We start from the raw sequence: 23,651 nt of genomic DNA on the forward strand, positions 1-23,651 counted from the left end.
GCTTGCACCGCTGCTGCCCATCGTTTCACCATGCGCTGCGAGAGAGGATTGAAAGGAGACAAAACACTCCCGCACACGCATACACTCACACACATGCTGCTACATAGCGGCGTTCCATAAATTATTTTAATTCTTCTTCAATATTTATAGCGTTTTAAATTACGATTACATCATCATGTATTATTTATGTTAGAGCGGCAGCCAGTCAAAGGGACCAAGCCACATTACCCACAATCCCTCTACGGCCTGGCACCTAGAAAAGCTAACTAAAGGGAATTGTTTGGTTTTGTGTGATTCAGGAAGTGATGTCAAAATGTACCGGCCCTTACAAGCCGCCTGTTTTCAAAGACGCTCCTGATTTTCTATGCACAGCAATTAGCTGGCTTGTAAAATCATTGCTGATATGTCATGCTATCCCCGTGTGCACTCTGTGGCCCCTTTAGAGCACTATTATGTCCATTAGAAAAGTGTCTGCTCTGTGCAAGGAGCCCGGTGGGCATGAAATATTAACTGAGCCCCTGGTGAGAGTATTGGGTCACTGCTGGTTGTGCTTCAATGTTGAAACAGAAACTCTGCCCGATAGTCAATACATTTTCTGTTAGCCATTACATGTCAGCACGTTTGACACCTGTCAGTCAGTCCTATCAGTCCCTGTCATCTGTGTCAGCGAGCCCGCGGGTGGTGATCAGCTATTGTGACAGAAAATGGGAGTCACATTGAAGGCTGCATGATTAGGATCCATTGTGTGGCTCTGTGTTCATTGACTGAATATAGATTCAGCTTTAGCTGTGGAGAGGGAGCAATTACAAAATCACTAAAGGCCACGAGGGAGGATAAGTTGTCAGGGGCATTACCAGCATTTTGGCTGCTGCACTTTCACGATACATCTTCAGTTTATAATGTCAGGGGTGTCATCTCTGAGCTGTACTTCCCATCCCACTGTTAAGAGCAGGTTGGCATATGCAGAGGGCTTCATGGTGTATAAGATAAAGTCAAAGTGAATATATTGAATCACTTCAACACTGGGCAGCCTTAAAGTCACCTCCTATACACAACAGAGGCCAGTGCTCCCCTGAGGCTTTTCAATGATGTCTCTTCGGTTCAGGTTAAATGATAAAATGCCAGTTTACTGCCATCCTGGCCTTTCCACGCACACGATTCCCATCCCCCTGCTACACCTCAGCTGCCGCACAATCAGCAGCGTTGCACACCATGCTAGAAAGAAATGTGAACGGTAGGCCTCCGTGTGAACATGTGAATTCTTACTGTGGCTCTGACCCATAGGTGACACCTCAGCTGACATTTTTATTTGTGCAGTCATCAAATGCAAGCACACAGCAGGGAGACGGACTGTCAGTGCTGAAACCAGGTAACAGGATTACTGTCATCGAGAGAAAAGGTTAAGATATCATTTGATGTGATGAGTTTTTTGGCTAAGCTCAGTGGGAAAAGCTTCGCAGAGGTAATTCAATAAATGACTATTACAAGCAAAGAAATCCCATTGACTACAAACCTGCATGCTGAACCCAGCCCCTCTCAGCAGCAGTCTTACTGTGGTTCACTTCACTAACTGCTTCATTATAATACAAGGTAGCCATGTGCAGGAAGCTGATGCTTCACCAGTGAGTGAGGAAATCAGAGGCTCCCTGACAAGGGAGAAGCCTTTTGGTAGATAAACTGCAGCCCCTGCAGTAAGCTGACCAACTTGTAAAACACAGGGTGACGGCCGTCAGGGAACAGGGAAGGGCCATTGGCTTAAATGGATGCTGGCTCCTTGTTTTTCTTTTTTCTTTTTTTTTTAGAGGGGATAAAGGGAAGAATTCAGAAAGGATAACTCTAGAGAGCAGTCGCTCTCATCACATCTTCTGTCTAATCTTAATCCTCCTCCTCCTTCTCCAATGGAGACGCAGCCAGCTGCAGCGTGGAAGGCATTTTCATTGTTTACTTGGGAGAATACATGACCAGCGTCTTATCACTACTGTCAGGCCTGAAATGTAAAGCGTGTCGCCTGTGATCACTTGCAGGTTTTGTTTTTTTTGTTTTTTTTTAATCCTTTATTCCAAGCTCCAGTCATTCTGCCAGAGAGAGTGGGCTTCCCCCCCCCCGCCCTGCATTTGTTTGAAGATCCCAGTTCCCGCTATGTGCGTTTTAAGCTCATCTGTGTTCAGCGGTTCAGAGCCAATGTTGTTTGCAGATGAGGCTGTAACGCTCATTGACAAAGCCAGATGGTAGGCGATTGTGGCCAAACACGATGCTTGGATAATGTACAATCGCTGGCAAGGGGACAGTCGTCAGCCTAGATGGATATTACAAACATGCTTGTAATGGATTGGACATTTTGGGAAGCAGTTCACACAGGCTTATATAAATGGGAAAACCATTGCCAGGAACAGGACGGATGTGAAATGCTTCAGATTCCATGACGGACAAGGACATTCAGCATTAGAAGAATGTGCCAGAGAGGATCCTGGGGAGAAAGGACAGGAACCCAGGAAACAAGATCCCAGATCAAACCGAGATGTCAGCCTGCCATATGAAGTATTTGCAAAGTATTTCCAGATGGGTGGTCCTCCTCTACTGTTTGTTCAGTATTTCTGAGCTCCATACCTTTCCAGTGGTAGCACATTAGGATCCGTGTTTCTGTCAGTGACTTATCAGAGCCACTCTGTCTAGAAGCAATACCACAGGTTTGGACTAGTACAGTATGTTTGACAGAGGGCTGGGTTTGGAGATGTTTGCGATAGAGCCCAGCTATTAGCGTTGAACTCAAAGCAAAGCAGTAACCCGACACGCACTGCTGAGAAAGGGCTTGTGTTCGGTGTATTTCACTGGGCATGGGTGCCATTAATCGTCCCAGTGTTTGTTAACAGACAGGCGGTAATTCGCTGAGACACAGGGGCCTGCATTTTGGCCATTTCAGGGAAGGTTTAAAAAAAAAAAAAAAAGAACATGCACAGTGTGGTCTCCTCCGATATTCAAGCGGTCATCTGTTTGGCTGTTGTTTTTGGCTACCGGTGAATTCCCTGTGCTGGGCCCTGGTGGTGGGGCTCCTAATGGCCTCTGACTGACTGTAATACCCCTTTCAGCAGAGCATGAGCTCCAAACTCCCTGGCTGTTGGGTTAGTGCTGCTGTGTTGCGGGGTGAGCAGCAGGACTGGGATTTCACCACCGTTTGCTTTGGGAAGGAGCGAGAGAAATTGCTCCAATGCCACACGACCCGTGGAGAAGTGTGAGCAGAGCACTATCAGAAGTATCGACTGGGGTTGGACTGATAAATCGGCCTTTCTGATGTTTGACTTTTGTTTAGGATTATGTTTTTATATCAGTGCATTATTATTGCTACTAGAAATGGGGTCCGTTTAAGTGTTCCGAAATATGTCGTAGTGAATACTTTATTGACACAACAACCAAGTCATCTTCAGGCTCAGTCCAAAACTATCAACACTGATAGCAGCCTTCGAAAGACCACATCTGCTGAAGCCTAACAGTAACAAATGACATCAAAATTGAGGCTCCCTGTGTTTTTGGAAAAGATCTATATTTGGCTATCGCTGTCACTAATGATACAGATATTGACTCATCAATTGTTAAGTGTGGAGCAAGTGCTGAAGTGGCCCGAGCTCTTTATCAGCCGCGACACACTGTATTAGTGTGCTGGGTTGGCGTAGCACTGACCTAATCCTGGTAGCAGGTGCTACTGGAGCCGAGGTGGAGTGGACATGTTTTTCAGGGAGGATGAGCCATCTGGGTCTTGATACTTTATGGTGCTTAAAACACACTCTCAAGTGTGACACTCCCAGCACTTACCTTTTAGCTGCACACAATAATCTAAGCGCTGGCTGCTAAAGGAAGAGAGGAGGCTTTGAGGAGAATTTACAGGGTTTGATGTGGTGTGGAGCCTCCGCTTCGACACGGATTCATGAAACAGTCAGACACAGTTGGCGGTCTGATTTTGATTCCTCTTAACTCTTTCAGTGTTGTTTTGTCATCTGCAGTCTGAAATATGTCGAGCAGAAAGAAAAGTGTGTTTGTTTTGTTTTGTTTTCTGTTTTTTTTTTGCCTCCGTGCCAACCTGCCTTGCTTGACACTTTTCTGGGCCCTTGTGTTGTTTTGGGTTTTTTTTTTTTTTCCTGGTGTAGTCTGTTTCATCTCACCAGCGATTTGGCTCGTTTCGGAGTCCAATTTCGCTCCTGTTTCACCGTGCACCCCCCCCCCCCCCCCTCTCCTCACAGACATACACACATTCACACATTTCCCCAAACTGACACGCCGCCTTCACACTCCAAACAAATCAATTCTTCTTGCCGCACTTGGAACGTCACAGTGAAATATGGCAGCTCATAGCAGCCCTGAAAACTCGCAGGCTGTTGTCAATGTACCTTGTCCACTGCAGCTCAAAGAGGCCAGACCCAGATTCTCCTACCTCTGTGTGTGTGTGTGTGTGTGTGTGTGTGCGTGTGTGTGTGTGTGTGTGTGTGTGTGTGGCTAGGGCTTAGAGGAGATGGAGGTAGACGGCGGTGGGTTTAGTTTAGCAGCCAGGTCAGAATCCGGGCCTTGTCCCCATTAGTTTACCTGACCCAGCTCCCTGCCCTCTGCCCTCTCTCAGCTCTCCTCTGCCTTATTAACTGACCTCTCTCCCCCTCTTCCCCCCCCACTGTGTCATCACTGTATCCCTCTTTCTCTGTCATGCTCTCTCTCTCTCTCTCTCTAATCAAGAATGATGAATGGGGTGCAAGGAAGGACAAGCAAATGTTTGCGAACCATATACACTCTCCAGTTGTCACTCCTTTCCTGCGTTGGGGGAGAACATGGTGGTCGGGAGAGGGAGGGGAGTGATTTTGAGGAGGCTTTCGTGTGTGTTTGTCTAACTAAGCTCTGTATGAAAGCTATTTCAAACATCTCCACCTCAGTCCTCTAAGTGTGTCGTCAGCCTTGATGCCCCCCCAAAAGAAAACTCCGAGTAGTGCAAGAGTTTTATTAAAGTCTGACTGCTGCAGAAAAGATGCTTGTAGCTCATAAGAACGCTGCTTTTTTGGCGTGTAGCCATCAGCAGGGGAAAATGCCAGCTCTAGTCTAGTCTTCAGCAGCTGCTGGGTCTCCATCTGTAAGCCTAATTACCCAGCACCACCCCAGGAGCAGCTCAGCAGCAGGATCTTCCTATAGAAGAGGCATTGATTACATCAGTGTGTCTATACCGGACAGTGTGTTTCCCTGGGGGCCTGTAGATATGTGAAACTTAAGCGCGAGCACTTTAATGCCCACTGGGGTGCTATCTTTAGACCGATAGTCCACTAAGATCCTACCCTAGTGCATCCACCCTCCCTGTGAGGGACATTTCACATGTACTCTAGATCATTCAGAGACACTGCAATTTGTAGCAGAGTATATGAAATGATAAATAATAAACTAAAAATAGATTTTTACTGGCCAAACAAATGTCTTTGATAAGCGTGCATGTACAGTGAATATCGCTAAAATGATTCGTTGATAAATAAACTGATTGAACGGATAAAAACATAATAAGCCATTCATAATTGAAGTCATTTATCAAGCAGCAATGCAAACATTCACTGGTTGTAGCCTCTCAAATGTGAGGATTTGCTGTTTTATATAATTGTAAATCATATATCTTTAATGAGTTTCGAGAAAAGACCTCTTGGGCTCTGTTAAATTATTTTTCACTTTTTTATAAATATATGATGTAAAAATATAGAATCAACAAACGAATCAATAATAATAATGATAATTGTTACTGATAGTGAATATTTTCTATTTTCTTTATTGACTGAGTGGTCTACATGAAACTGAATAGGTATATTTGGGAGTGCATGTGAAATGTATTGTTGGCTGAAGTTTGGTAAAGGTAGTTAAACTTGGTCTTTGCTGCGGTTGGCAATCATAGATTGTTTTTAGTTTATTTATTTCATAAAATGTTGTTTTCTCATTTATTTGCTCGGCCCTATGCACTGACATTCCTGTGGCATGCCGTAATGTACAATGGGACCTTTTGAGTGACCCCGAGCTTTGATCAGCATAGTGAAGATCAGCAGCCCTGGCCTGTAATAACAGGATGCTTCAACATGAAGAAGAAACGCGGTGGTTGATTGACGAACCAGCTTCCCGGCGGTTGTTGATCAAGAGATATTTGTTTTTAGCCGTTGCCACGTATAGAATGGAGAAGCTGGCTGCCTCAGCGTTCTTGGCTGTCAGGGGGGTATTATTTGACATTATGAAAATGGCTGCTGTATTTGCGTGAAGCAGGTGAGAAGCTCAGGCGACGTCTAAACACACAGCTTGTGATATACATACCGACAAACCCCTGTGCAAAACACTTAGGGAAATATGATATGTCTGCAAAGATGTTTGTGTCCCCCCCCCCCTCCTTTCATGGCACTAAATAACAACGGCTGCATTTGTCAAAACAGTGAATGAGGTATGGCAAACGGTTAGGAGCTGTCAGCTTCCAATTGTTGCTTTTGCTTTTTGAGTGGGGAATGAAAATGGAGACGGAGGAGGAGGAAAAGAAAAAACATGCAGGCTCTTTCAGCCCACTGTCATGCCACTTAGGATTTGTTGAAGGATTTCACCCAGCCATTTCCCTTCCATTGAGAAGTAATCAGTACGGCACTGAAAGATAATATTATATCCACTTAGAGGCATGTGGGCTTCATGCATGTTCATACATGAAATGAGGCTGGAAAGCAGTTGCCTCTGTTTACATTGCTGAGCACTCACTCCCTCCATTTCTGCATGGACTTGACGCTTCCTGGCAAAAGCTCCCTGTCTTTGTGTCTCTTACATCTCATTCTTTCTCTCCTCTCTCTTCCTTGCCTACCTCCGTCCCTTCCATTATCCGTGGATTGTGAGCCAGTTGGTGGGCTAATAGAGGATGCTTTCCTGTGGGGCACCAAAGTGATGCTGTTCAGACGTTACGCGAGCTTAAGTAAAGCTGACACGCTGCTCAAGAACTACAGCCCACACTGAGCTCCACAGCAGCCCGTGGAGAGACTCTGGAAAGGTCTTAAAGGTATGGGAGACGCAGGGAGGCTGCCACTGTCCTCCCACCGCTGTGCTGTGATGTGGGAAGCAGGAGTTAAGTCCTTTATTAGAAGTGGCAGGCGTTGTCTCCAGTCACCTCGATAATTGCAGCACCACGTCCACTGCCGTAATCAATGGAGACAGCTGCTGCTGCGGCGTTCAAGTCCATCAGGCAGGCGTGTCATGCTAATTAATGAAATGATAAGGCTAGTGCTTGCAGCATTGCACAAATAACTCCTGAAGGCTCCCCTTCTTTTCAACACAAAATTCATCCTTAAAGTTCAGATTGCCCCTCCCTATCCCTGCCTTTTGGCTGTCTGTCTGCAGCTGCCTCAGGGTAAGAATGGTCACCAGGGTCTGTGATGGGTCAGGGACAGTGAAAGGGGTCAAATTCCAGGCTGGCAGGGTGGGCCGTGTCACAGCAGCCATTAGACTTGAGCTTTCCTGTTGAAAGTTCCAAGATGTCCACCCTTTTATTTCGGAGCGCCCAGTGGCACTGACCTTAGATGACCCGGCTGTGTTCATAAGAAGCTGAGACCGGTGGCAGCCCCAGAGCACATGAGCTCTGCTAGAAACAGCTCTGCAGGGGGGATGGGCCCTGATGGAGACTCAGGGAACAACAGGGAAGTGTGAGTGTGGAGGCGACTTGCTTCTCTGCAGCACATCATAGCCAGGGGTTAATCCTGGTTTAACATTGCTTTTGGAGCGCCACTGTATATGACATGACAAGGATTTGGACAGTCGTAATTTAGACCTCTGTCTCCCCTCCCCCCCCCCCCCCCCCCCCCCCTTTCCTTTCCGAATTTGAAGAAGTGCTCCACGTCATTTGCCTCCCATCCACAACATTGGCATATGTGCCATGAGAGGTGAATGGCATATGCGTCCTGCACCATATGGCTGTTGTTTGAATTAGGATCTGATATGCGCAGAAAAAACGGATTCATCCCGCAGCTTGAGCTGCCAGCTCTCTGAAATGAACATTAGGTTCTCAATTTATGCCTGGGCTTTGACTGTAAACGTGTTACAGCTTAACACCCATCCCCATTCTGCTGCCATCCACTCCTTTTGTCAGCTGCAGCGAAGAGACAGAGAAATAATTGAAACGTGCCAGCTGTCCCCACTCTTTTGCTATCTTGGCCAGCTTTCTCTTCGTCCACTCCCCCATTAACATCTCTGAGTGATTTGCAAAAACGTCGCCTTGGCTCCCCTCGTTACCAGCTTGGAGATGCTCGAGGCAGATTAAATAGTGTGAGGGAAAGCAAGCCATTGCAAATTTCTCCTATGATTTTATTATTAGCACAATGATTCAACACCGCTCAGCCCTTCTGTTCCTCTCATACAAAATCATTTTGTTGAAATCACCCCACCTTTTTTTTATGACTGAATACCTCACGGCAATGAAGTGTTGATTGGCACGACTGCGGTTTCCTGCCTTCTGCCAGTATCTGTTATAGCCATCTTCCACAGTCACTCACTCGTGAGCTAAGCCTTGGCTCTGTGCAGATTGCTTGTCTAGAGAGGTACAAAAACCAAATCATTGTGAGCTCAACCGTCAAGAGCAGTAGAATATTCTGTCAGCCAGAGCCAGCGGGAGATGGATCAAGGCAGCGCGCATTCTCACATACCTTCTGCATCCTCCAACGTCTTTCGGCAGATATGCCGCTTTATTTAAATATCTGTCTGTTCATGTCCTTATTTTATCAGTGCCCTGACTGTTTATGCTTTGGCAAAGCCATGAAGGGAGGGAACCGCAGTGTTTGCCTTGTAAATGAGAACACCCAGTGGCCTTAAGCTTCTCTTAGCCCCCGACCCCCCTTGTCACAGGGAGAATTTGCATTCCCTCGTATCAAATCTGAAAAGGTTTTTTGCATACAGGTTCTATTTCCCTGGCTGTTGTATATACTAGCTTCGCGTCCGCAGTGAGCAGGTAATTTATGTAACACACTTATTTGCATTCACAGCATTAGTGTGCTGAGGGTTTTAGTTGGAGGCCGAATGAGAATATTCTCCAGGGCTCTCGTCTCATTCATGAGGTTGTTGGGTCCATTTGCAGGTAGCCAGGTGTGTGTTTGAAATTAAGTGGTTAAAAAAAGCTTCAACGTGAAGGCGTTTTAAAGGCTACAGTTTTGCAACTCAAAATATTTGAGAGCATAAGTGTGCAGTGCTGTCCTTCAGGGCTTCTGCATTGTGCTCTTGACATGGCATGTGGCAACAGACCATGCTTTAGAGGGACATCCCGGTCACAGCGAGGAGCCACGTTATCCTTTATCGACGTCTCGATGCCATCCTAGTCCAGCTCAGGGCCAAGCCATTCACGACTGGTCCAAGTCATTCCAAGCTGGGCCATCTGGCTGCGTAAAGGCCACATAGGACCAGATCGGCGCCAGCTCTCCAGATGTTCCACAGGGACAAACAGGGTCACAAGTGAAGGATATCGGAGGCAGGAACAGCTGTGTAGCGACACTGTGTTCCCCCCAGACTCCCCGCTGGACACATCAGTCATGACCAGCGAAATCCCAGCGGCCTGTTGTCCGTCTGCTACCTCAGTCCCTGTGTTCCTCCTCTCTCCACCCCTCCAACCACCAACCCCATATCACTGCAAACACAGGCTCGTGCGCACAGGGCAAGGCCCAAGTCCCCTGAGTAAGCAGGGCCACAGGAACAACTATAAAAAGATCAATACTGGGATGAGATGTCATCTGGTGAGCAGACCTGCCAACACCCCCCTAGGGAATGTCCTTGTCCCCCCGGTGCACTAACCCAGCTAACGGGAGAGGTGCCTGACTCACTCACACCATCTGCTCAGGTTTGTGGGGCAGGGCTTCAGGACAGCACATTTTTTGTACCGACACTCTGTATGGCATTTGTTTCACACGCCTGCCCGTGGCTTGCCCACTGTTTTCCTCAGTATGTGATTGCAGGGAAAGTGTGTTCCATGTCCCGAGGAAAAGAAGAACAAAACAATGCAGAATCTGGCAGTTTGTTGAAATGCTTGAAACTCCAGTTGACAGTTGTGCGGCTTTGCGGCGAGGGGACAGTGTTTGTTGAAAAAACAGCAATGATTTCGCTACATATAGCCCCCAGGTGACATGTGTCAGAGAGGCATTCCCGTCATCTCGTTAACACTGCGCGTTAGTTCACACTCAAAATGGCTGAAACACTTGGAAAGAAACCCAGTGAAAAAGGGTTAGGGTTAGTACACAGTAACGGTGTTTTCTGACATCAGTTGTTCGCTGCTCTTGACAACCTGTTTGCTGCTGTAGAAGCTAGAACTTGCAGTTTAAAGGGCTACGTCACACAATAACTTTGTTTATACTTCTATAACAGGAACACATGCTAGCATGCATATTGCCATCAGTTCTGAAGCCAAGAAGTATTTGAATGTATTGCTTTCTCCAACAAATTTGGTTAGATTTTTCTATCTTTGTGCTGCCCGTCTCTAAGATGAGGACGCTGGGGCTGTAGTGTGTGTGTGTGTGTGTGTGTGTGTGTGTGTGTGTGTGTGTGTGTAATATGCCCACACACTAAAAACTTTTTTTGTGTCCACCTTCTGTTGTATGCCTCCCCTGCATGTGTGTGTCTGAGCGTGAGGGTCTTAGCTTGCAGAGTGATTTTAATGAGGGATGGGTCGGTCTGAGCTGATACCTCCCTGCCTCCATTAGAGCCCATTAGAATCATCATTAAGATAACCCGGCGCTCGCTGTGGCCCTGGCTTCCCAGCATTAGCATTAGAAACCCCACTCTATCTCCTAGTGGTCGTAGTGAGACTTCCTTCAGTATCACTCGCCTCGCATTGTGTCTGGGAGAACAGGTTGCCACGGCAACATCACCCAACGGCGACATTTCGACTGTGGATATTTGCTTCTTTGCCTGTTTGCCTGTCTGCGCCTTCAGTCTTCCTCTCTTTCTCTTTCGCTCGCAGGAACGAGAGCCTGACAGTTTAATCCAAATCCCAGACCCCTATAAATCGGGAGGTCTATATACGCCCGGACCCCGGAATTCATTAGAAAATCGTGACACCTTAGCCAGCCCCAGTTCTCCCATAAAACGCAGGGAGCGAGGGAGGGGGAGTTCAACAAATAAAAAAATAAAAGCTCTGCCCTGCCTTTTTATTGGTCTTTTTATGGGTGTTAGGATCCTTGAAAGATTAAGCAGGCTGTTAATAGGGACTGGATATTCCATTAGTGGGCTGCATGTCGAGTTCTCACTGGCTTGACAGCAGCTCCCGGCTCTTCTCATTTTTTGTTACCGTCGAGAGTGCCCGTGGAGCTTTTTTAATTGAGGCGCTAGTAAGCCTTCTGACTGAAGTACTGCTGCATCTTAGCTGTAGATTAGAGCCGCTTAGAGAGCCTCATCTCCACCAGGCTGTCTTCTCTCTCCCTGTCTCTATCTCCCTCTGTCCGTGCGTGAACGCCTTCTTTCTCTGATGTTTCTATGCACGTGACGCTTCTGTGCTTAAAACCTATTCCACCGCTGGCGGCTCTAATGAGTTCAGAAGCCATAGTACAGTTTTAGCTGTTGTGGTTGTAACACTACCATCTCCTCGAACGCCATTCCTTTGTGGCCCATTTTGTTTTTCTTTTTAACTCGGAGAGAAGTTGGAGATCGCCAAATGTCATGTTCTTTTTCATTAAGTGCTTTGAGATTCTTTGCATGTGAAAGGTGTGGAGATGCTGCATTTTCACTTTCACTTTCATTCTCCAGCCTCAACAGCATATAATTACAGTCATTAAATTGCAACAGCCTAAGTATGAAAAGTCGTTGTTCAGTGGAATGCTGATTATAAAAGCGTCTTGTCTGTTGAAAAGACCTCTGATGAATGGTAGAGACAAAGTGGTGGAGTTCAGAGTGCTTTGCTGTGGTTTCCGAAATCCCCTGAAAGATCAGGAAGGGAGGATAGAAAGGCGCAGTGGCAGAGAGGCCAAGATAAGGGGCCACGATCTCCCTTCACAGCACAATTGAAACATAATTATTTCATGCCAGATTGTGTGCTCAGCAAAGCCCTGAATAGGGGCCGACATTTAACTTTAATTAGCTGTGATTTATTCATACTGACTGGATTGCGGGATGAAATTGGATCATCTGATTATATTCAAGCATGAAAATGACCTGATTAAACACTTAATGGAACCTAGGGAGAGGGAAACGAGAGGAACCTTGGGCAGAAGACATTGGGACAGCATTATAAAGGAGGAAAGGCAGCCGTGTTTTACTTATCTTTGATCATTCTTACTCCTCTGGATACACACAGTAGCAAACAGCTATCCCTGTATGGCTATTATCTGATTTAGACAGCAGGTGTTTTTGAATCAGACCAGGAAATGGCTCGACATATGAGATGGCCAATACATGATTTACACCATTACACGAACTACAAATGCTCCTCTCACATTTTGCTGGTTCTTGTCTTCTCAGGTGTGCCGACGAATGAGAGTCCCGAGTCCAAGACTTGTAGCTCAGCCAAAGTATCAGGGCTCCAGCGCAGCCAGGAGCAGAGCAACAGCGAGGTGCCCTTCACGCCTCCTGTGCCCAGCCCCACCCCGGCATCGGCGCCTACGGGCTCCCCTGCCCCCGCTGCAGCGGCGGCCCCCCTTGAGCCCCCTAGGACGTGCCTCCCCACCCCGCCTCCTCTCAGCGTCAAGAAGGAGCAGCAACCTCCGCCCCCTGTCCCCACCCCTCCCCTGTTGAGGGCACCACCCCACCCCCAGCCCCACCCTCCTCAACCACACTCGCACCAGGAGCCCCGTGTTCTTCCGCCCCCACAGCACCACGCGCGGCCAGTAATCAACCACCTGGTGCATCACCCGCTGTACAACAGCCTCCACGACATCAGGTAGGTTGTTACCTGGGCACGTTCGGTTCCAGGTGCATGGAAATACAAGACAGGAGCATTTGTGCTTAATTAAAAATGCCCGCAGAAGAATTAGCGGCGTAAACCAGCCAACAAATAAAACACGCACTCGTGCCTTATGTGCACTCATGTCTGAGTACTGAGGTATGTCTGTGTAAGACCATTAGAAACGGTGTATCCAGGAAGCTGTGTTCACTTTCACTGTTTCACCTTTTGTACCTAATCAGGGCGTTGTTACACTACAGCCACTTTTCTTTCTGCCAGTCTAGTGGAGACAGCAATCAAATAAACTGCAGCAATTTCCAAATGAATATAACGTATTGCAATGCGACAAGATACTGCACAATTCTTCATTCCGCACAATATTGACTGTTTCCATGCGGATATTGATCTTCCGCCGCACAAACTTGCAATAACCAGCTGTCAGATTTACTGGTTTTCATTGTGCAACACTTGGGTACATGTAGCACATTCGACTATTTCCCGTTTCACCTCATCTTCTCAGAGTCTGCCCTCACCTTTCTTTCATTTCAGTGTAAGACGTTTTATTGGAAAATCATTCTCATGTTGTCAAAACAAAGCGCCATGTTATCAGTACAGCAGTTATCAGTAAATATCCCATGTTAAACAGGCTGCACACGGTAGTAGTATCACACTGTTGCATTCTGACTCAACACTGTATACATGAATAAAAGTACGTTTTTATTTGCATTATTAAATTATCATTCTTTTAACAGAGAATTGTATTTTTTTTCCCTTTGTCTCCCATTAAATCATCAGCCACAGCAGCAGCCCAGTGGGTCTTCCCAAACAGCACTTGCCCCCATCCCCTCACCACCACCTCAGTGGGCTCCCATCCTCGGCCCCCGCCTTGCCTCTGTCCATAGCTAATCTCTCTACCTCGCACTATTCCTCCCTACGGAGCCCGGCCCATCGCCATCCGGCCATGTTTGCAACCCCAGCCACACTGCCGCCACCACCGACCTTACCAACCAACAGTTTAGTGGTGCCTGGGCACCCCGCCGGCACCCCCTACCCAGGTAAAGCCGCGCACCTCACGTGCTCGATGGTAGCTTCAGCGCAGCTTGTCCTTTAATTAGTTAGTACATTCGTTTTTTGATTGAATTCATTAGTAGTGAGTTAACACATATAATCATAACACATTCAGCTGCGTCTTAGAATATTGATGTGTAATGGTATACATATACACTCTGAACACGGGCTCTCTAACATTTTGGTTTGTGACGTGGCTATTTTATATTGCCCGCACAGCTTGGCTGTATTTATGTTAGAAAAATAATTACATATTTATCTAATGTTAATATCACAAAAGATGTGTTATATGGTGTTGAAACTAGTCAAGTGTTCATATATGATTTGCTGATCTGGTAAGTGCTCACTTATTACTTTTTTACTTATTCATACTTACTGATAGTAAGTACAGTACATTTTATATCTCTAATGATGCATGTGGTAATCATTGCTAAATCTAAGTGGGTTTATTTCCTCCTTTACTGGTGTCACACATGGAACAGAAAAAGCCGTCACACTGACGCACTTTATTGTTAAAGGAAAACACAGTTTGGTAAACAAGGGCTTTGTCTAGTCATGAAAAGAATGCTTCCAATATTCTTTCCAGTGCCCAGTTTTTTAAACTGCACTCAAGTGCCTATGCTGAGTGAATACTAAATGATCATTTTGCATCAATCTCAAAAGTATTGTATGTAGCACATGAGATACTAAAGCTAGTAACAAGACAGTAAGCCAGTTAAAGAGCTTTTTTTCTAAAAAAAAAAAAAAAAAAAAGTCTGCGTATGCCTTTATTGTTCTGGCTGTAACTATCAAGAATGCAGTCCAGTAAGTGCAGCAGCTACAGATACCTCAAATAAACTCATCAATAATTTGAAAAAATGTTCCACCCTTGTGCAGCACAGAATGGAAATAAATCCGTATATGTATATGTATAAAGCAACAGTATGCTGCCTTTAATGTTAGCTCTTATTTTCACTGGTGGAGAACATCATGCATCAATTTCTGAGATGGACTGTATTTATAGTAGCTCAGAAATGTTCAAAGGGCGATGAGGTCACTGTACGAGGGCTGTGGCTGCGTCACTGGAAAATGTCAGGAAACGACTGGACGGCCATCACAGCTGGAGACATCTTCAGCGTACAGAACGGCAGCACTTAAAACAGCCAAGTGTTGAGAAAACGGTGCACTCCGTCAGCAAAGTGATGCAGCCTCAACAGAATAATGTTTTCTCTTGCCGACAATATGTGATTTGTAACAATTTGATAACATGTTCAACGATTTCATCAAGACAAGCAATTTCATGCTGCAATAGAAGGAAACAAATGTCTCCAGCGATGATGAGTGTCTCCAAAATATGTAATAAATATGCCAGTTGTGCATTGACTTTTTAATAGAGGGCGAGAGTGTGTGTGTGTGTTTTCTGCTGGGATGACTCTTGGTTCTCTCTTGTCTTTAGATACGAGTCTGTTGATATCATTCAACCAACCAATCATGTATTGCCAGCCTCATTCGGGGATTCTGATTGGCACATTGTCACAGGCAACTCTCTTACCACCACCAATGAGTCCCCACGTAGAAAACCCTCACAGCATGAGCTGGAGAAACAGAGAATGCCAGGTGACTATTTCTTTCTTCTCCCCTACCCTTGTTGTGAAGACTGACTGGGCGTCCGTGCCTTTTTTTCTTGTGTCCCCCCCTTCCCTCTCCCCCCATCCCCTTTTTTTTTTTTTTTTGTTTGGTTTTTTTTTTTTTTTTTTTTGGTTTTCCTCGCTCTCCTTTCTTGCAGAGCATGACCTCCTGAGGCAGGAGCTGAACAACCGCTTCCTGGTTCAGAGTTCAGAGCGGGGCCGGGGGCCGTCCGCCTCACCGCTGGCCCCCGTGTCACACCTGAGGGCTGAGTTTCACCAACACCAGCACATGCACCAGCACCAACACACCCACCAGCACACCTTCACGCCCTTCCCCGCCAGTCTGCCCCCGGCCGCCATCCTCACCCCGCCCACCGCACCCCCCATGGTGCGTACCCAAGCCAGAAATGTGAGGATAAGTAAAAGAAAGCTCCCGTAACTTCCCACCCACCCACCTGTCACCCCTCCCAATCTCCTCTTCAATCAATTCCTCCCTTTTTTTTCTTTATCCCAAAATTCACCAAATACGTCCCATAGCTGTAGGGACCCCTCCCTTCAAAAAGAGATGACACTGATTCAGTTTGAATTTTGCTCTTTGATTTCTGCATACTGTCCTGCTGCTGAAGTCTGAGAGCTGGTGAGAAGCTGGGAGCATCACATCTGTTCCACTGTAATAAGGACAAATGCTGATTTGCAGATATGGTCCACTGGCTGCCACCTCCCTTTACACACACACACACACACTAGCATGTCTAGTTCGACCAGATACATGCTGATTGCTGCTCAGGTTGGTCAAACCGGAGCAAGCACATACATACAGTCATGCTCTGCAACTTCTTCATCCATAGTGGAATTATTTCTAAAACTGTACATCCACGATACGCATCACAGTCACAGGATTTTCTGACTCACGGCATATCAGCCGAACAGGCCAGCGTTACCAAATTTCATTCAAACTTTTCACCTTCTTCTTGACTTAGACGTAGATTTTGCTGTCCAGTGTTTGCCGAGGATCAAAAAAGTGGGGATTGCCTGAGGGCAGGCGTTGTCAATTGTTTGCATATGGATGTGTTTTAAATGTTTTCATTTGTCTGTTCGCAAAGAGCAACAAAGGCGCTGTCAAACAGTTCTGTGTGTGTGTGTGTGTGTGTGTGCCTGTGTGTGAGTTTGTGAATGCATTCCTGCAGACTTGTATATTATTTGTGTTCCAAAGCTGTGTGTGTGTGTGTGTGTGTGTGTGCGCACATCTCAACACCAGCCATACTTCCCAATGACAAATTCAAAGCCTTGCAGTCGGTCAAATGACTTCATTGCAGATTAAGGGGGGATGACATCACTGCAAAACTGTTTTGATTATGTTTGTAATTGCTTCCGTGCTTTGACTGCCATCAAGTCTGGCGGGGGGGGGGGGGGTCAAACAATGGCAGCTCTCAGATTAGCACAGCGGAAAAAAGGTTATGACTATTCATCCATCATTTCAAACGCACAGCAATCTGTGACAGTCGATTCAGACATTTGTAGCTTTTTGGCATTAGTCTAATAGATCTGATCCATCATGTCATGACCTCTGATTAAGAGCCTGTGGTCCCATTAAGGCCCCCGCGCCAAGATTATCCCCGTCCTGTACATTAGAAATCAAAGCTGTGGTATTTATGGCACAGTCTCAGATAAGAATGAGAGGCCGCTTAGATGGTTCTTCAGCCAGCGCACATGCCGTTATCTGGTCTGCTGTTCATTCCTGACATGGTAGGAATTATATGCAGTACACAGTCCTCCCTTTGAAGATGAAAGAGGCGATTTTCCTCATCTCACTAATGCTGGCATTATGTAGCCCATGATGTACACACACCCCCCCTCCTCCCTCCTCCCTCCTCCATCTCTGGTTGCGTTGTTACGATGGGATTTAAGACTGCGATTAATGTCTTTTTTTTCCCCTTTTAATTGAAACTGTGTTGTTACTTAACTCGTGCCTTTTCCCCTCCCTTCCTCCCCCCAGTAACAATGCTGTTTTTCTTCTCTGTGGCGCTTGCTTAGAGGGGCAGGAGTAATGATGATGTTGTGGTTGTTTTTACTGTATTGTCATGAAAAGGCAAACCAAGTATGGCCTCGCTGTGCATCTCTCTCTCTCTCTCTCTCTCTGTCTTTCATTTCCTCTTGCTCTCTAGACGCCCCATGTCATTTCAACTATGTAACAGTCCTTGGCTAATGGCTGTAATTAATGAAATTATGAAGCCTCTATTTTTGTTTATTGTTCAACGCCCTCAAGCAGCTGGCTTGCCAAATGGCAGCACTGAGTATCTTTCCTACCCCGCCCCCTTGCCCATGCCATGTCTTTGGACAAGGAATATCCTTAATTGTTATAAGATGACATGTTAAGCGTTAATTAGCCAAAGCTGTTTACTATAAAACTGTGACAGCCACCATAAATTACAAGGGCAAGTTTTTTTGTTTTTTTTTTTACAAGGCCATAAAGCGGCCAAAATCCCTCTCCCAGTGTCAGACATTAAACAGCCTTCAGAAATGCAGAGGAGCTGTTTAATGAGCTCGGAAGCTGGCTCGGCGTTTCCTCTCACTAGGCTGTCTGTCTTTGATTTGGGCCCATTATCGCCCACAAACAAGGCCGCCAACACCGTCGCTGCCGCTGCGGCCATTTTGTGTGCAGATGTGAATGGCCCTGCTTCACCAGAGCGACCCGAGCCCTGCGTCTCCTCCAGCAGCTTAGCCAGCCCTACACCAGCCTCCACCCCCCGACCCCCAACCGCCCGTGTCGCTGCACACGCGCACACAGAAACACTGATTCATACCCACTCATTTTCCTGTTTTATGTAAACCCAAACGTCTGCGCCTGCCAAGAGAGCTTTGTGAAAACACTCGCAAAAAGTACCTGCAAATGGTTTGTGTATTTGCGGAATAGGAATAAGTTACTGTCACTTGTAATTAGCCTGTTTCAAAATAGAGAGCCAGTATTGGCTTGCGAACAGACATACAAAGTCCCCATTCATACATGGGGCAACATTCTCCGCTCTCTCCCTCCCTCCGCTCCTTCTCAGCTTACTGACTAGATTCCCATGTGTTCAGGACATGATGAGAAACATTTACGGCGACGCAGTTTTTATACAGCAAATTCCAACTGAGATTATTCTGGTAGACATAAGCTCTGTCACAGAAAAGGTTTCCTCACATAAATTTCAGCGTGTCAAGGTTATATTAGTTTCATGCTGAGATGTCCTGAGTTAGCTCCTAACCATTGCAAATGTCATCTACTCGATTCAGTTTCAATCATAAAAGACACACAAGAGGCTCCATATATTATTTCCATGATTTTTACGCACAGAGAATTGGCCTGTTTTTTAACTAAATCTCTTTTGAAGAACACCCAAAACGAGCTATACGTCTCCATGTACTCCCCTATACCATCCGGGCTTGTTGTAAAAAAAAAAAAAAAAAAAAAAAGCCATAGCTGTCGAAAGCAATTAGATTCACATTTCTGCAAATTTTCCAGTGAATAGAAACAACTGGTCTGGTTTTAAAATGGTCTGATTCCCAAGCTGGGCCTCCACGCCCAACGTCTGTATGCTCAATTGGAAAATCATGCAGGCTGTCTTCATCTTGGCAGTCTGCTAAAGCGGTCGTATTGTTAGTAATTTAACTGCCTATCTGACCATGCAGTTTAAGTAAACCCATGACCGCTGCAAGCCAGCTGCTTTACTCCAGGGCTTGTTATTCTGGATCAAAACCCTGCTTATTACCAGTTACAGATGTTGATCATGTGTTTTGTTTTTGTGATGTAAAAATAATGAGACGTTATTATTAAAGGAGGCTTTTGCATGAAGGATTTTCTGCAAAGTAGATCATTTTGTGGACTTTTGTTTCCTAATCCTTGTCCCTCTTATCTCTTCCAGTTCGACAAATACACCCCCAAACTGGACAATCCATTCATCAGACATTCAAACGTGAGTTTCTTCTTGTCATTCTAATTTGTATTTATTTGCATTTGGCAAATCAAATATTTGACATATTTGAATGTTGCCGTGAGAGCATTTATTGTGACTGTGGTTTGGTGGGTGCATATGCTTGAGTACTGTATGTTTCTCTGTATGATTGTGTTTTGTGTCTCCGATCCTCCTCTTTTCTCCCCAGTTCTTCCCCTCCTATCCTCCCACCATGCCAGGCATGCCCCCGCTGCTCCCACACTCAGGACCCTTCAGCTCGCTGCAAGGAGCCTTTCAGCCCAAGGTCAGCCCCACACCCCTACCCTCAACCCACAATCTGCAAACAGGCAGAGGATTTAAGGAGCTCAAAAGAAATCACGCAAGCTTGGACACAATTGAAACAAAAGCTCACTAATAGCACACAAAAGGCATACAAATTTTTCTAAAATAAGCGTTTTTTGTTCTTCATAAAATGACAGTCAAACTATTTAAATGCCTTACTGTGAAAATAAAGAGTAAGACTTTGCATGGGTCATAAAAGAAATATCTTATAGAAGAAACACTTGCAGTACTACAGTACTGTAGATCTTTTACCACACAGGATTCCCTTCTGCTGTCAGTCTTGGGTGAGAAAAGCAGCAGAGCGCTGTACACTGAAGATGTACTAAACTTCACCCCATCCCATTAGAATCCATGAATCCATCTATAATACTCTGTCACCCTTGACTGGACCTGAACCAGGGTCAGAGCTGCGTGCTGACCTGAGCAGGGCCAGGCCAGGCCAAAGATAGGAAATGTGTCTGTCTGCTTAGGAGAGCAAACGATGCAGGGGCGGTGGGGATGCAAGGGATGGGAAGGGGTAGGAGGGTGGGAGCCTGTCTGGCAGATGCCCAGCGGCTGTGACCCGGTGTAAGCCACCAATCAAAGCTGGCCTAAATCCTCTGGCCCTATTCCCAGGGGGCTCTGTCATGGAGGGGCCCTTTTGTCGCAGGGCCCTCCAGATGGTTCAAGGAGCGGTCTTATGTGTCCAAAGCCCCTGCTAAGTATTCTTGGCGAGGAGCTTCGGGGAGAGGAGGGAGGCGTGTTTGTTTGTGGGGGCTGGTGACCCAGGTCACCCTGCAGGATCTTCCTATCCCTGATGTAGGGATGGATTAATAAGGCTGATCTAGGCACTTGTGCTCCAAAGACTTAAAGAGGAGATCGGAGAGATGCGTTACTCTGGCACGGCTCAGCGCCTGCAGCATCGCTGCGGTTTTCTCTTCTGACGTCAGCCGCACAGCAGCAGTCGTTGAGGATTAGTGAGTTATAGTGAGTTAGAGTGATGCTGGCATCACTAGCTCGAGGATCTTCTAGTGGTTTTAAAACAGAGTTTCTCTCATGTTTCAATGCCACGGACATTAACGTTCAGTTACGCTACTGGATAACTGTATTGTATGTGAGGAGAGTGAGGTAGTGGGAGTGAAACCCAATTACACAAAGCTATTACGCTGAGAATACACTTCTGTACTCCTTAGATCGAATTTTGAATATCATTATGTGTGGTCAAAATACCTCCTAAGGTTTTGTGTATGCCGTAGTACACAGAATGTATGTCTTACATCTGTAAATGTACTGTAGATCTGGGTGATCACCATCTTTCTCTTTCCCTTTGTCTCTCTGTCTCTCTGTCAGGCATCTAATCCCATAGACGTAGCTGCACGTCCTGGAGCAGTACCTCACACACTCCTACAGAAGGATCCACGGGTAAGCATCAGGCCCATAGCATCCTTCTGGTGAAAGCCACACATGTCCCAGTGTGAAATGAGCCGCCCCCCCCCCCAACACTGGCCAATCAAAGCGCTACAGAACTGCACATTTTGGCTCCTTATCTTTGTTGGTGATGATAATGATTGTCTGTTTGTCCATACAGATAACAGATCCATTCAGGACATCTGTCAGGGTAAGTGGTTGCCTTGTCCATCTTTTGTTAAATGTTTCATCTCTCTGGCCAGGCCACAAAGTCTAAAACTGCAAATTCTTCAACAATTCCTGATCAAGGAAATGCAGGGTTTTTGGCTGCATTTAAGGATAGCTTTGAGGTCTCTATTGGGCTAAAGTCAGGGTTAGATCTTCTTAATCCGTTGCCTGGTTGAAAATTCTGACGAGTTCCCACTTTGTAGTTTGGCCAGAAATTCTCAATGCCAGAAGCCATTTTTAGCTCCCTATATCAAAGCCAGTAGGCTAACCTCAGTTTCTCTCTAAATTTTTAGAAACCTGGCAAGTGGTGCGCAGTGCATGTCCAGATCGCATGGCAGATCTACCACCACCAGCAGAAAATGAAGGTGCGTGAGATGGATAACGATGTCTTGCAGGAATCTTGCTGTCATGTAAAACCAGATACGGTATATTGGTCATGGAACGATGACCCATATACACAGTAGGGCTGATGATGTCGGATAGTTGGATCTGTACCTGTAAAATAATCTATAATCGTGTTATTGGATTCAGAAAGACCATGAGGGTGGGAAAAGAACAAAGAAACAGAAGGCTGTAGAAGATAATAACAATACAAAATCCAACACAAATGGTGTCTCCCCGTCTTAAGTGTTGTCTGAGACTTAAACACATTCTCAAAAATACAATAAGAAGGTTGCACTTTCTAAGCCTAAGTAAAAGGCTCTGTGCATGGCTCACTCCACCTGAGGGAGCACTAGATCATGAACCTTCACATTTACAGCACTCAGTGACAAAATGAGTAGTTATAATGATAAAAATGCAACATGTGAACGCAGACAGAAAACTGCTAGTCTGGAAATACTCCTCACTGACAGAGGTTGGTGTGGCCTCGCCATGGAGATCCTCTGCTAATGCCACTGGCCCGGTGGTGTCAGTCCTTCTTGGGCCCTGAACCCCCGTTACCACGGATTTAGTGTCCCTAATCAGCTTACATGTATTTGTTATGAACACAGTTGGCCAGAATTGGAGACATGGAGCCATTGTTGATGTATCTGTCTTCCTCTGATCTCTCACCCAGTGTAGCCGAGGATAAATCCCTCTCACTCTGTTGTTGGAAATGTTTGGTACTGTTGTCCATCGACCTAATTTTCTTTGTCTGTCTCCCTCTCCTTTTTCTCTGCCTCTCTCGACTACAGCAAATGCAGCTGGATCCTCACAAGCTAGACATGAATGGGAAGCTGGACCTGTTCAGCCGGCCCCCGGCTCCCGGAGTCTTCCCAGGGTTCCCCTACCCTCATGACCTGGCGCGACCCCTCTTCTCTTCCACAGGTCAGTAAGGGTCTCCCAGTGGCCAAGACAGGGCGACGAGCTGCACCTTCCAAGACAAATCATTCAAAACGCTCAAATGATCCCATTCTCAAATCCTTCCAGTGCCGTTTTTGTCTTTATGCAAATGAGCAGTTATAGCCGCATGTCGAAATTGCTCCTCCACCACTGCAATGAAATGGCATGTTTTTTTCCCCCCTCTCCTCTCATGTAATGTTCACTTAATTATAGTGCTTTTATAGCAAATGTTTTGCCAGTAAAGGGAGTCAGATATGGCTATGAATATGGATGACTCTCGGTTAGGTAATTGACTGATTTGCCCTGCGTTGGAGGGCAACAGAGAGGCGAACGGCCTTTGACTGGTAATTATGCAGTGGTGTGTCAGAGGCACTCCTGTAATTGGTTCTTTCATTAACAATTCATGGAATATGGGTTGACGGTAACAGTGTTTTGTGAAAGAGGCCGGCTTGTTGCACAGTCAGGAACTGACCTCAATAGGCAACTATAGACTCGCATGCAAAAATGCAAAAGACAAAATATCAATTGCTAATTTGCTCGGTGGCCTTACTCAGCCATCCCTAAACTCCTCTGGCTGGCATGTAGATGATTCATGCTGTTGCACGTTTACAGTTTTAGTCCTGGCTAATCACACAATTGTTTTTGATTGAGAATAATTTGGCTAGTTAGATCATTTATAGCTGTCTGTACTGGATAATAACAGCGCTGTCATATCCTCTCCCTCTGATAGGCTCCGGCCACCCAGCTCCCTCTCCGTATGGCCCCGCCCCCCACCCCAGCGGCTTCCTGCCTCCTAGCCATTTGGCAGGTAAGTGTAAGTAACCCCATGTTCAATTTTTTTTATACATTGGTCTCCCCCGATCCTCTCCGTCTCTCTCTCTCACTCACTCT

General features: G+C 46.1%; 1 protein-coding gene across 1 annotated transcript in view; it reads left to right on the forward strand.

Moving 5' to 3' along the window:
• fbrsl1 (fibrosin-like 1) overlaps positions 1-23,651 on the forward strand; it is a 257,744-nt gene that overhangs the window by 228,848 nt on the left and 5,245 nt on the right. Inside the window, exons 8-17 of the mRNA XM_070903764.1 lie at positions 12,454-12,871; positions 13,670-13,929; positions 15,708-15,958; positions 19,452-19,502; positions 19,690-19,785; positions 21,153-21,224; positions 21,391-21,420; positions 21,731-21,802; positions 22,613-22,745; positions 23,491-23,574. Coding sequence (XP_070759865.1) covers positions 12,454-12,871; positions 13,670-13,929; positions 15,708-15,958; positions 19,452-19,502; positions 19,690-19,785; positions 21,153-21,224; positions 21,391-21,420; positions 21,731-21,802; positions 22,613-22,745; positions 23,491-23,574 — 1,467 coding nt within the window. The remainder of the gene's footprint in view (positions 1-12,453; positions 12,872-13,669; positions 13,930-15,707; positions 15,959-19,451; positions 19,503-19,689; positions 19,786-21,152; positions 21,225-21,390; positions 21,421-21,730; positions 21,803-22,612; positions 22,746-23,490; positions 23,575-23,651) is intronic.

The sequence above is a fragment of the Enoplosus armatus genome, chromosome 4, assembly GCF_043641665.1.
Source record: "Enoplosus armatus isolate fEnoArm2 chromosome 4, fEnoArm2.hap1, whole genome shotgun sequence".
Lineage (NCBI taxonomy): Eukaryota > Metazoa > Chordata > Actinopteri > Centrarchiformes > Enoplosidae > Enoplosus > Enoplosus armatus.